The sequence below is a fragment of the Rhinatrema bivittatum genome, chromosome 5, assembly GCF_901001135.1.
Source record: "Rhinatrema bivittatum chromosome 5, aRhiBiv1.1, whole genome shotgun sequence".
Taxonomy (NCBI): Eukaryota; Metazoa; Chordata; class Amphibia; order Gymnophiona; family Rhinatrematidae; genus Rhinatrema; species Rhinatrema bivittatum.
Genome location: NC_042619.1, coordinates 343,372,466 through 343,386,532, shown reverse-complemented (window position 1 = coordinate 343,386,532; position 14,067 = coordinate 343,372,466). Strand labels below are relative to the sequence as shown.

At 41.2% G+C, this 14,067-nt stretch overlaps 1 protein-coding gene across 3 annotated transcripts in view; it reads right to left on the bottom strand.

Moving 5' to 3' along the window:
* FARP1 (FERM, ARH/RhoGEF and pleckstrin domain protein 1) overlaps positions 1-14,067 on the bottom strand; it is a 400,646-nt gene that overhangs the window by 76,693 nt on the left and 309,886 nt on the right. For all 3 annotated transcript variants that reach the window (XM_029604480.1, XM_029604479.1, XM_029604481.1), the window contains 3 exons: positions 12,667-12,830; positions 7,137-7,205; positions 6,099-6,174 (listed from right to left, as the gene is read on the bottom strand). In XM_029604480.1, coding sequence (XP_029460340.1) covers positions 6,099-6,174; positions 7,137-7,205; positions 12,667-12,830 — 309 coding nt within the window. The remainder of the gene's footprint in view (positions 1-6,098; positions 6,175-7,136; positions 7,206-12,666; positions 12,831-14,067) is intronic.

The window sequence follows — 14,067 nt, the reverse complement described above, 5'->3', positions numbered from 1 at the left end:
CGCCAGCATTACGTTTACTGGGGATTTCAGAGGAGTGGGGATTAACTTCCTCTAAGACCATTTATTACGCACTGGGAGTTTCACTATAGCATTGCTATGGAAACAAGCTCCCACTATGGCAGTATGGAGCAGACAGGCACACGGGATTGCTTTAATAGAACAACTGAATTACAAGCTGAAACACAAAGAAATGATATAGATGATAAGGTTTAGAAAAGATATTGGGACGCCTAGGACAAGGTTAATAATAATAAGTAAATGAACCAAGGTGCTAGAAATGATCCCTGTCTGTAACCTGCACTTCACTTTCTTTCAAGATTTCTGCATTTAAGGAGACGTGTTAGTTTACGATTCTCCCTGGGGCAAGAGATGAAACCTGTACCTATTACATATGATTTGTAAACTATGTCTTGCTGTCGTGGGTGCAGCTCATCTTTTTCTACATGTGCTGTCTTCTCCTAAATTACACAGCTTAAAAAATAACTACATAATACAAGTAGAACTGCTCAGCTCTAAATTAAGATGCAGAAAGTAGTTCAGAAGTGAGAGGGAGCCTTTCCAGTCTTTTGCAACGAGTGCCACATGTATGATAATCTCCTCCACCTGGTAAGAGGTTGTATTGTGTGCACTAAGTGCAAAGAGCTCCTACAACTCAGAGAACTAGTCTGATCTTTGGACGCTAGCGTGGCAGACCTGTAGGAGCTAAGGGAGGCTGAGAGATACATATAGAGGAGACCTTCAGGGAAGTCCCACCTCCAATCTGGCAGCCCCTGTGTTGCTTTGGAGGAGAAAGGTCACCTGGAAGCAGAAAATCACCTTGATGAGGCAGGAAGCAGTCCTGTAGCTAGGACCTGCTCTCAAAGTAATGTAGTAACTTCTTGCACCAAGGATGTGTCTCCAGGGGCACGTGCCCAGGAGGGAAAGGCTAGAAAAGCCATTGTAGTTGGCGATTCCATTCAGGTCTATCCTGTAAAGTGCGTCCGCGATTTCCCCGTCCCTAACCGGCTCTCTACTCACTTTCCGGCCGCGTTAGCCCTTCCTGCGATCCCGAATCCCCTTTAACCTATTCCTACCGCGTCCTAAATTCCCCGGGCAACCCCTTCCGCACGCGGCATGTATATTGCATGCAAACGAGCGAATTAGCTATTCCCTAGCATCCCGTAACCCGCGCCCCGACTATCGCTAGTTTTCCCTGCCGTTTTGTCGCGCGTTTAACCTGCTAACTTACCACCTACCCTGACCCCTGCGGTAGAGGCAGGGGTCAGGGTAGGCGGCAAGCTTTCCTCCAGCCCCCGCTCACCTTCCCCGGCCGCGATCATGGGTGCCGGTCTCCGGGGCAGCCCCAGTCCTCTCCCCTCCTCCCGAAGCGAAAAAACCAAAAGCAAAAAGTAAGTCGCTTCACTGTCAGTGTCTCTTCTTCCCCTCCTCCCGGAGCAAGGCTGCTTTTCGCGCCCTGCTCCGGGAGGAGGGGAGAAGAGACACAGCGGCGAAGCAACTTACTTTTGCATCCCCGACCTGACCCGACTTACTTTTGCAGCCGTCCGGCCATCTGAAGAAGATATCGTGGCTCCTGCCTCCCGGAGGAATATGGCTGCCAGCACGGGGGAAAGCGGCCCCTGTGCATTCAATTGGCTGCTGAAGACGTGACGTCACGACGTTTGACGTCACGACGTTTGGCGTCACGTCTTGAGCAGCCAATTGAATGCACAGGGGCCGCTTTCCCCCGTGCTGGCAGCCATATTCCTCCGGGAGGCAGGGGAGCCACGATACCTTCTTCAGATGGCCGGACGGCTGCAAAAGTAAGTCGGGTCAGGTCGGGGATGCAAAAGTAAGTTGCTTCGCCGCTGTGTCTCTTCTCCCCTCCTCCCGGAGCAGGGCGCGAAGAAGAGACACAGCGGCGAAGCAACTTTTTTTTTTCGCTTCTGGCAGTCCCGACTTCCTGGTATCTGTCATTTCAAATGACATTTGAAATGACAGATACCAGCGTGGCCGTGAAGCCTTAGGCCCGCGCACCCAGGATACTGTATAGGCGCTCTATCCAGTACAATGGGTTGCGCGGGCCTAAGGCTTCACAGACGCGGTTTACATTTACATAAAATTAGTGTTCAGGATCGAGCGGTAGGTGAGCTGCACTGTGCGTGCGGCAACCGCGGGTGCCGCAGGCACTAACGCAGCTCTTCCTACCGCTCGGTACTGGATAGACCTGATTATTAGGAAAATTGATAGCTGACTGGCTTTTGGACATGAGGGTTGTACAACATAGTCTGGGTAAAACAAATAAGCATGGGTGTAGCTTGCTTATTGCGGCGGTTACTACCCCTAACTAATCAAGCTAGATATTTCACTTGGATGCAGCTCCATCACTGCTCTCTACATTAAAGGTGGGGGTGGAAGGGAAATAGAACCAAAGAGCTAAGAGAAACAGATAAGTATGAGAAAAAAAATGTGAAGCTTGCTGGGCAGACTGGATGGGCCGTTTGGTCTTCTTCTGCCATCATTTCTATGTTTCTATGTTTCTATGAGGATCACTTGGTAACTTGTCTGCCTGGTGCGAAGCTAGAGGATTTCCCGTATCACATAGTTATGGTATATGTGGGTATTAATGACATAGGAAAGTGTAGGAGGGAAGTTTTGGAAGCCAAATTTAGGATTTTAGATAGAAAATTGAAATCCAGAACCTCCAGCGTAGCATTCTTAGAAGTGCTCCCCATTCCACGTGCAGGACCCCCAGAGATAGACACATCTCCAAGGTCTCAATGCATGGATGAGACAATGGTTTTAGGTTTGTTAGGAAATGGACATCATTTTGGGGAAGTGGGGAGGGCCTTTTCCAATAGGATGGGCTCCACCTTAACCAGAGTGGAACCAGGCTGCTAGCACTAACTTTCAAAAAGGAGATAGAGCAGCTTTTAAACTAGATGATGGGGGAAAGCAGACACTTGCTCAGAAGTGCATGGTTCGGAGAGATGCATCTTTTTAAAGATACTAAGAGAACAGGGAAATTAGAGCATTCCAGTATAGATATTGCAATAAATACCAACGTGGACCAGGTGTCTAAGTAAAGAGGAGAAAGATTATGGAATTACCCATGTCAACAGATGAGCTGGTTTTTAATACAAACAAGAAACACTTTGAAATGTCTATACAAATGCTAGAAGTCTAAAAAATAAGATAGGAGAGTTAGAGTGCACAGCATTAGAGGAAGAGGTAGATATAACTGGCATCTCAGAGACCTGCTGGAAGGAGGATAACAAAAGGGGCACTGTGATACCAGGGTACAAATTATACCAAAATGATAGGATGGATCAAATTGGTGGAGGGGTGGTACTATATGTTAGAGAGAGCATTGAGTCAAACAGGATAAAAGTTCTGCAGGAAAGAAAATGCAATGTTGAATATTTATGGATAGAAATTCCAGGTGAAAAGGGGAATACAATAGCAATGGGGGTTTATTACCATCAACCTGGCCAGAATGAACATCAGACAATGAAATGCTAAAAGAAATTAGGGTGGCTAACAAAATCAGCAGCACAGTAATAATGGGTGATTTCAATTATCCCAGTATTAATGTCATATCAGGACGTTCTAGAGAAGTAAAGCTCCACAGATGAAATAAATGACTGCTTCATGGAGCAGCTGGGACAAAAACCATCGAGGGGTAAATATTTGAGACCTAGACCTTAGTAAAATAGAGGATTTGGTGTGAGAGGTATCAGTGTTGGAGCCACTTGATAACAGTGATCACAACATGATCAAATTTGACAACTGGAGGAAAGGCATGAAAGAAATCTACTGCACCAGCATTTAACTTTCAAAAAGGTGACCATGATAAAATGAGGAAAACGGTTAGGGAAAAAACTGAAGGGAGCAACTGCAAAAGTTAAGAGTTTAGATCAGGCATGGATGTTTAAGAATACCATCTCGGAAGCCAAGACCAGATGTTTTCCATGCATTAGAAAAGGTGGCAGGAAGTCTAAATGACTACCAGCACAGTTAAAAGGTGGGGTGAGAGAGGCTATAATAGCTAAAAAGAACATCTTTCAGGAAATGGAAAAGGATCCGAATGAAGAAAACAGAAAACAGCATAAGCACTGGCAAATTAGATGCAAAGCATTGATAAGGAAGACAAAGAGAGACTTTGAAAAGAAGCTTGCAGTGGAAGTAAAAAGTCATAATAAAACCTTTTTCAGGTACATTTGAGGTAAAAAGCCTGCGAGGGAGTTAGTTGGACCATTAGATGATCAAGGGGTAAAAGGAGCACTTAGAGATGACAAGGCCATAGCAGAGAGACTTTCTTTGCTTTGAGGAAGATGTAAGAGAGATACTCATGCCAGAAATGATAGTGATAATTCAGGGAAAATGAAACAAATCTCAATGAACATCGAAGATGTTCTAGGGCATACTGACAAACTAAAGAGTAGCAAATCACCTGGACCAGATGGTACACACCCCAGAATGCTGAAAGAACTCAGAAACGAAATTGCAGACCTGCTACTGGAAATTTGTAAGCTATTATTAACATCATCTACGGTACCCGAAAACTGGAGGGTTGCCAACATAACGCCAATTTTTAAAAAGGGATCAGTGGATGTTCCAGGAAACTATAGATCAGAGAGTCTGACATCCAAGCCAGTAAAATATGGTAGAAACATATAAATAGACATAGTTTAATGGGACAAAGCGAGCATGCAGTTAGCCAAGGTAAGTCCTGCCTCATCAATTTGCTACTATTTTTCAGGGCGTAAATAAACAGGTGGATAAAGGTGACCCTGCTGGTACAGTGTATATAGATTTCTGGAAAGCATTTGACAAAGTCCCTCATGAGAGACGTCTTAGGAAATTAAAATGTCATGGGATGGGGAGGCAGTGTCCTATTGTGGATTGCTAACTGGTTAAAAGAGAGTAGGGCTAATTGGTAAATTCACCCAATGGAAAAATGTAGAGTGGAGTGCCGCAGGGATCTATTCTGGGACCATTGCTTTTTAATATATTTATAAATGACCTGGAAATGGAAACAACGAGTGAGATGATCAAATTTGCCGATGACACAAAATTATTTTAAGTTGTTAAATCACAACAGGATTGTGGGAAATTGGAAGAGAAACTGGGAGACTGGGTATACAAATGGAAAATAAAATGAAATGTGGACAAGTGCAAAGCAATGCATTTAGGGAAGAGTAACCCAAATTATAGCTACACAATGCAAGGTTCCACATTAGGAGTCACCACTCAGGAAATGGATCTAGGTGTCGTCATTCATAATATGTCAAAATCTTCTGCTTGGTGTGTATCAATAGCCAAGAAAGCAAATAAAACACTAGGGATTATTAGGAAAGGAATGGAGAATAAAACAGAGAATATCATAATGCCTCTGTATCGCTCCATGGTGTGACCTTATTTGTGTGCACCACATCTCAAAAAATATATAGCAGAATTAGAAAAGGGAAAGAGAAGGGCAACCAAAATGATAAAGGGGATAGAACTATTCTCCTATGAGGAAAGGCTAAAGAGGTTAGGACTCTTCAGCCTGGAGAAGAGACGGCTGAGGGAAGATATGAGAGAGGTCTATAAAACAAATGAGTGGAATGGAACGGGTAAACTTTAATTGGTAGTTTACTCTTTCAAAAAGTACAAAGACTAAGGGGACATTCAATGAAGAGAAAAGGTAATACATTTAAGACAAATAGGAGAAAACATTTTTTTTACTCAATGCATAATTAAACTCTGGAATTCTTTGCTGGAGGATGTGGTGAAAGCTATTAGTGTTGCTGTGTTTAAAAATGGTTTGGACAAGTTCCTGGAGGAAAAGCTCATAAAACTCTTACAATCACATGCATATGCTACAAAATCATGAAGTGTTTTTCCATTCTTTACTGCCATGCAATTTTGTAAATTTGTTTTTGAGATCATTAAAGAAATATAGTACTTGTAACCTGCATATTCAATAGCAGATACACTACTAACAGCTTGGTAAATCTGCTTACATCTTTTTTTTTTTTTTTTTAACAATTTTTCTCACTGTAAACGTGCACAGAACATAGATCTGCAATTCAATGGTTAACCTTATAAACTAGCTGCACTTTATCTCCATTACTGACTTGTTTTGGCACCTCCGGATGCTGTTCTGAAAGCTGTGCAGACAAGCTCCTGACTGAGCAAAGTTTACTGTGTTTCCTAGGAGAAAGCAAATTATGGAGTTAAACACTGTTCATTAATAGTCCAAAAGCAGCTACTTCCTTAGGGAACAAAATGACCCAAAGTCACCTTCAAGTCATTTAGCATCAAACCCTTTTGTAAAACATTTGTAGAATGTGTGTGCAATATAAATCTTATAATTATAAATTTTTATTAAAACCTGATCTCCCTTGATAGAAGTCTTTTTATAAAAACCAGACTTTTAGATTGCCCATAATAGGCTGATCTGGCTTACAGGTCATATCTACTCACTTTAATGTTTGAAAATTTGTATTACGACATCTTCAAGTATTGTACATTAAAACCAAATTCAGGCGTGATGACTCTTTCAGCAGCTGACATTACTACATAACGACTTTCTAATATCCGCCGCCAGCTGCTAGAAGAATCATCCTCAGATTTTGTGGTCTGACACTTTTCAGCAGGACCCTTCAAATTTATCTGCATTACTAATATCACAGTACAGACACCAACGCCATTAAATACTTAACAGGGAGTTTAAATTGGAGAAGATGAGCCCAGACTCAAAACTCCAGTTCCTGCAGTGTTAAAGGACGTTTACAAAGCAAGGCAATTCTCCTAGCTCTAGGCCATTGATTCAGAAAGCCTATACCATTACATGCTTTAACTTGATATAGTTTTAGGATATGGAGACCATTCATAGTAGCAATGGCAAGATCCAGATTCTCCTTATTTTAGAAATGTTATGCAGTTTATTTAGGATCATTCGTTTCCAATTATTCTTCTATTTTTCCCTGGACTTTATCAGTGTTTATAACAAGAACAAACATTTTATTTATAGGGAACAGCAGCAAGTCTTTTTTTTTCTACTAATTTCTCCCTTATTTGCTCTTGGTGTAATAAACACTGATAAATTCCCCAGAAAAATAAAATAAAAACTAAAAGCAAAGTTCCCTAAGCTTAACCCATCTCTTGCTTACCTTTCAAACTGCACTTTCTTATGTCCCCCTTCTTTAACAAAGTCGAGAACCTGCTTCTGAGTCCGACCGCTGAAATACACACGAGTCATAGATAAATGGGAAGGATTGGCAAAAGCAAACGTGCGACACAGAGAAAGCCGCCATGCAAGAGCATACGAGTCTCCTTTGCGCTTTGTGTGCAACAAAAAAGGATTCTGGTTTCCTTTCCAATACTGTTTCGGGTCCCGCCAGCTAGCCGGTAAATCTGGAAAGGACAACCGCCTTCAAATTATGCCGCAGTGGCATGGCCTCATCCAAGCAGCGCGCAAGAGTTATAAGCAAATACGCATATTCCAGCAGCTTTCTTTCCCACTCTTCAAAACACATTTGACAGGCTTGGCACGTAAGGCAAATAGTTTCCCTGTTTAAAAATATTACTTTCCAACACACTTAAAATAGTATGAAATGTTGAAGAAGAATAACTTATACTTGCAGTTTACAAATCTGGGTTAACAAACATTATGACCTTCCAGAATTTAAAGACCAAAAACTAGATGGTAACATTTCTGTGAAGGAAGCAACCTGTGAGATTTCATTCACAAATGCAGCTCGGTGTGCATGCATTACAGAGTTTTATCATCTTTAATTGCTATAAAAATAGAAAACCTGAAAAAGAAAGCTCAGTCTATAGGAAATGTGCTGCAGAACCTAAGAACATTTCTATTAGCAGAAATCATTAGAAATGGGTATCATTCAGGGGCTGCACAGCAGAGTGTGCAATCAGATGATAAACAGATACCTTTCTTCAGAGGCATTTTCCAGTCTGGACTGTACAGACGCAACCTGAAATCCTTCCCATTTACTTCATCCCAGATTGTGGGTAGGGTAGTGATGAGTGTTTGCCATGGATAGCAAAGCTGAATGCATTGTTTCATTTCAAGTAACGTAAATTGCTCACTAATACCTGTAACAATTGCTTGGAGAACAGCTTCACAGTGAAACTTGGCAGAGGGGAAAGATTTTACTGCACTTGTGAGCATTATTTTTGGCACAGGTTTTTTTTTTTTTTTTTATCAGAGAGAATACCTGCATGAGGTTAGTCTGCTTATCTATAAACAGATGAATTAGCCATAACGAATGTCATCAGATGACACTGAAAAAAAACCCCCCACTTCTCAGATCTCAGCAAAGCTTTATTGACCACGGGGCAGGGGTTTCCCACATGCACTGCCTCCCTCTCTTCCAGATCTTAACCTTTGGCGAGCAGGTCAACCCTCGAGAGAGGCAGGCAGCTATTATGGCTAATTCAGTCTACAAAGAACCCTGTTTACAGGTAAGTAAACCTGCTCTCTGTCAAGAGGCAGGCATTAATTAGCCATAATGAGTTTGGGGTCCCAAGCAGATAGTTACACAGCAAATAGCAGAGCAAGAGGAGATGCCATGGGTAGATTTTCTTTCAACTTAATGCAGGGGCAAAAGTTTGTTGATTATGCCACAACAGACATGGACATGAAAGAGATTAATGCCTTGACTGTCAGACCCCACTCTTAACTATCTGACCACAGACCACAGGAAAATACCAGCACTGAATACTCCACCTCAAAAGCTTCACACACTCCCTCCAAAGTATATATGGGGACACTGAAGTAATGCAAATTCTCTGGCCTCCTTACAAAAGCCAGCAATAAATTCACAACTCCTAAGAACTATAGCCACACATAAGACAAACCAAGCAAGTATAGTTATAAATGCAATTTTCCAGAGAATAGCAAGGGAATCACTAACCACCAAACCAGAATTTTAAAAAGAGATGGAAAACCAAAATGTATCAAAGATAGCCTGGTTTAATGAGGAATGTAGAGACTTAAAGGGTAAAACAACTCTCAAACAAAACAAAACACAGAAAGCCCCTTAAAGAAGATTTATGCAGCACAATCTTAGAAATTACAAAAGCCTAAAACAGAAAACATTTGAAGACATGAAAAAGTGCTGACTCATAAAAAGGAAGCCATAGGTGATTCCTCCTGTGACATGTGGAAGGGACTTAAACCAACCCAGAAACAGCAATCCCAAAGGGAAACGTGAACTGATACTTCCAGCACCTATACAAAGAGATCAAAAACATATGCAAGAGAAATTATACCTGCTCCAAAGGCAATCAAAGGACATCTAACACCCCTCGAACCCTCCACAACAACACAGGAAACCAATAAATGCCTCCAGCCACTTAAGCCCAAAAAAGCAAGTGGCCCTGTCAGGATACTAAATAAAATGTTCAAATACAGCAATTTACAAATCCAAAACTTGTAACCTGATTCTACTTTCTGGCCACTTCCCTAAAACATAGTCAAAGGGGTTAATTAGCACTAACTCAAATAACTACAGAGGGAGCTGTGTTAGGGGTAATATCAGCAAACTGTTCTGTAATGTCCTTAGCAAAGGAGCGCTGACATCACTAACAGCAAAAAGAAGTCAGACTGGGCTCCTTCCAAAACCCAGAAGCACTGAGCACATCTTTATTGCACATCACTGACCCACAGACATGCAAAGGACGCCCCCTCAGGGAAAGAATTGGCCTTTGACTATCTGACACCCCGGCCTCATCTTTAAACTACTACAAACTGGAACTGGGGGAAAAACGTATGATGTAATTAGATCCATGTATTTACCCCTCAGCCGAAAGATAAAAATAAACAACATTTAGAAAGGGAACTTCAAAGAGGTGAGGCAGGGATGTAACCCAAGTCCCCACCCTCTTAAATATCTACATCAATGACCTTCCTAGACAGCTCCTTAACACCAGGGCTAAAACTAAACAACTCAGAAGTCAAAAGGCTTCTATGTGCAGGTAACTTGCTCATTCCATCCCCACCACAGAAGGTCTACAAGAGAAGGAAAACGTGCTACAGACCTGCTCCAAGTCACGGGCCCGATACGTAAAGCTTGGAAAAAACGATTTCGGAGCGGCCTCGGAGGGAACGGAGGCAGGCTGCGCGGCTTGGCACGCGCAGGCTGCCCAAAATCGGCAGCCTTGCGCGCGCCGATCCAGGATTTTATGATACGCGCGGCTATGCGTGTATCTTATAAAATCCAGCGTACTTTTGTTTGCGCCTGCTGCGCGAACAAAAGTACGCGATCACGTTTTTAAAAAAAAATCTACCCCTAAGTGCATTTAGGAGTTTTAAATTGGCTATAAAGACACTATAAGAAAAAGCTCTAAGAGCTTATATGAAACAAAGAAACCTCTAGACAAAAACAATCCCCTAGTAGTACTACTATTAAAATCATTTGATAGCATCATCTAAGCAATCTTCTTATATGGGAGTGAAATCTGGGATCTAACATTAACCCCAAGCTATAAAGAATGGCACAGAATTCGGTTTCGCCATCATAACGGTTTACAAAAAATACAAAGGTTATAAGGTTAAGGAGGGTAACAAGGGTTTCAAAAGGTTCAAAAGATTGTTAACATAGGGATATCATAAACAGGTTAGTTGCTGTTCAGTTTTTTCACATTTCTATTCTTTGTTATAATTCATACTTGTGTTGTTTCATTTTTCTTCAGGTTAGACCGGAGGGTGTTGGCGTTGTGTTGTTCATTGGGTGAGTTGGTATGCTTTGGTGAACATCCATGTTTTTAGATCTTTTTTGAAGGTTTTTAGGTTTTCTTGAGTTCTGAGTTTGGTTGGGAGGGAGGGAGGGAGTTCCAGAGATTTGGGCTTCCTAGAGAGATTGCTCTCTTTTGGGTTGAGGTGAGTTGATTGGAACGAGTAGGTGGTGTTTTTAGAAGTCCTTTATTTGCTGATCTGAGTTTCTGTTTGGGGTATGTAGTTTTATGGAGGAACTTAGCCAGTTTTCTTGTTTTTCGTATATAATTTTATGTAGAATGGATAGTATTTTGTATTCTATCCTGAATTTTATTGGTAGCCAGTGTAGTGAGATAAGTGTTGGAGTGATGTGGTCGTGCTTTTTGGATCCAGTGAGGATTCTTGCAGCTGCGTTCTGTAGGATTTGGAGTGGGTGGATAGTGTTTAGAGGTAAGTTGAAAAGGAGAGAGTTACAGTAATCTAGGTTCGAAAAAATGAGAAATTGAAGGACTGATCTGAAATTGTTGGTGGAAAGGAAAGGTTTTAAATGACGGAGTGTTAGTAGTTTATGATATCCGTCTTTGATTTTTGTTGTAATATGGTATTTGAAAGAAAGTTCTTTGTCAATTATTACTCCAAGATTGCAAGCATGATTGACCGGAGATATAACCGTATTTTGGTTCATTAGGTTGATTGGTGGTAGTTGTGGAGAGTTGTTCTTTCTGTCTAATATGATTATTTCAGTCTTGTCGAAGTTATGGATGAGTTTTAAATTGGTTAGTATTTCCTTTATTCTGCTTAGGTAAGTGGCTGAGCACTGCAGAAAATTAAGCCTTGACCTACCTCCCAGGAAAAATCCTTATTTTCGGCAGATTAATTAACTGTAATGTGGGTGTAACGTGATCTTTATTAATTCAATATATTCCCACTTATTTCTATTTTATATGGATGATATAAAATAACTCCATTTTGCCCTATTTGATCACATTTGTATTATCATACTTTTAACACTGTGTTTATGTTGTATCTATTGTAACACCACAATGAGATATTCAGAATTTCGGTTCATAAGAAAAACTGAAAATCGAAATGGATTATAGATTTAGCCAGCTAATTTCTTTATCCATTTCTAAATTACAATTTTTTCATTGCTTAAAAGTAAATACATGTAAGAAGCACTCCGTTCCCTTACTAACAAGCGTCCCTTTTAGAAGAGGGTCTGTTCTTTTTAGACCATCTCTAAGAAGGTAACTTTTCAACAGCCACGCAGGCGTACATGTACGCGCATATGGTGGCTCGCATGAAAGAACGTGGCCATTTTATAACATGCACGCGTATATGCGCATATGATAGAAAATCCACCGTACGCGCAAACGTGCGCTTAATTTTGTATGGACGCGCGCTTCTTCACACAAATGCCGGCTCTACGACATTAGTGGGGGGATTTTATTAAATATGCGCCCCAACGCAATCACCAGTTTCCCCAGTCCATTCCCAGTTTGCCCAGGTAAAGGCTTCTGACTTCCTAACCCCCCCCCCCCCTAATTAACCTTCCTTCCTTTTCTTCTTGACTCTTCAAATCATTTTTTTAAATTATAAACCATTGGCTCAAGGAGGAAACAGAAACTGTAATAATCAGGCTTGTATGTTACCCTGTTCAGTGGGCCTAAAATGAACCATTTGATACTTAGGTACTAATTCAGAAAGCTACTCACCTAAAACATATTTACAGCAATGTCCACCCAAATGGATACCAATGAGGGCTGGTTGGCAAGTACTGTGCACCTTCAAGCAGAGGGCCTGAGTTTGATTCCCAGGCCCAGCCTCTGCTCCCCAAGCTAGCTAGGGCTGTGGGTGCTGAGAGTCTCAGTCATTACTCAACAGTGATCCAAGAAATTAAAATGAGGAAGCGTGAAAACACAGGTAATTAACTCGCCCCCCCCCAGAATAGGAATAGGTCTTACCTGAACCTAAAGGATGATCCTCTACTAAATATCACAGGTTTAGGCTTTGGCTTGGGCACCTCAAAGAGTCTGAAAAAGGCATGATATTCCACACAGATCTTCCAGAAGGTCTTGCAAAAGTCTCGACTGGCCATAAGGAACTCCAGTGTGTCCTGATATGAACTCTGTAAAGACAGAGGATTAGTTTTGCATTTATTTTAAAGTTGTTTTATATTAGAGTTCATATTTATATTTTATTATTTTAATTGTGTATTGTATTTCATGATTATTGTATAGTTGCCTTTATTATTAATTTGTATTATTTTTGCTGATTTTTTTATTTTCTTTTTTCATTGTATATTGCTTTGAGCCTGCAGGTAGGTGATAAACTAAGTTTAAGTAAATAAATTAAAAGTCATACATTCAGGCACATGGTACTGTCACATAAAGCATCAGATACAATACATACATTTCTTCACCTTTTACAATACATTTTTACTCTTAAAGGTATAACAAAATTATTTAAGAAGATAATATTAATGAGGTCAATATTCAAAACTAAAATTTAATTGGCTAACTTGGCGTTAGATGGATAACTTGCCATTTATATGGATAACTTGTGAGTTATCCATCTAAATGACTTTGAATATTGATCTCTTTGTCTTCAGCTAGATTGAAAGATTGGGGGGAGGGATATGTCTTTACCACCTTTATTTAAAACATACTATGTGAACAATAGCTAGTTTAATAAATGTTAACAATTCAAAATAGCATCACCAACCTACTTATTTAACTGCTTCTATTAGTGCTATCCAGAATGGAAACCAAATCCAATTGCTTACACTTAGAATTAAATGAGCAAGGCACACCAGCTTGATTAACAATAATATTTTTAGCCAATTTTCCTAAAGGAAGGCAACTTATGAGATTATCATAGCTATGTGTTTCTTTCCCAGAGTGTTCAGAGCCAGAGGAGTTCGTGACAGAGCCATGGAGACTGAAGCAACACAGAGCCGCTGATAAACATGAAAAGAAGAAATGCTGAGGTGGCCCACCTCTGAAGGCCTCCTATTGGACCAGCATTAGGTGTGGCTCCTAATAGATAGCAGTATATAAGGAAGCCCAGCTGGCCACAGCTTTGCTGGTTGAGCAGCCCAATGATGAATTTACTCCCTGTATCCTTTTGCCTGGCCTCGATCCTGCATTCTGTGTTCATGGTTTCATGGTTCGGTTTCCTGCTCCAACTTCTGGTCCCTGCCCTGGCCTTCTGCTCCAGTCCTGCCTTGGCGTTGTCCAGATTTATGGCCTGGCCTGGGCCTGAAAAGACCTGGCGGCCACCTGAACTCATGGACTCAACCCCCAGGGAACGGCAGCTGCTTCAGGAGAAGACTCCTGCTTAAGAATGCCCACCCTATCTTAAGG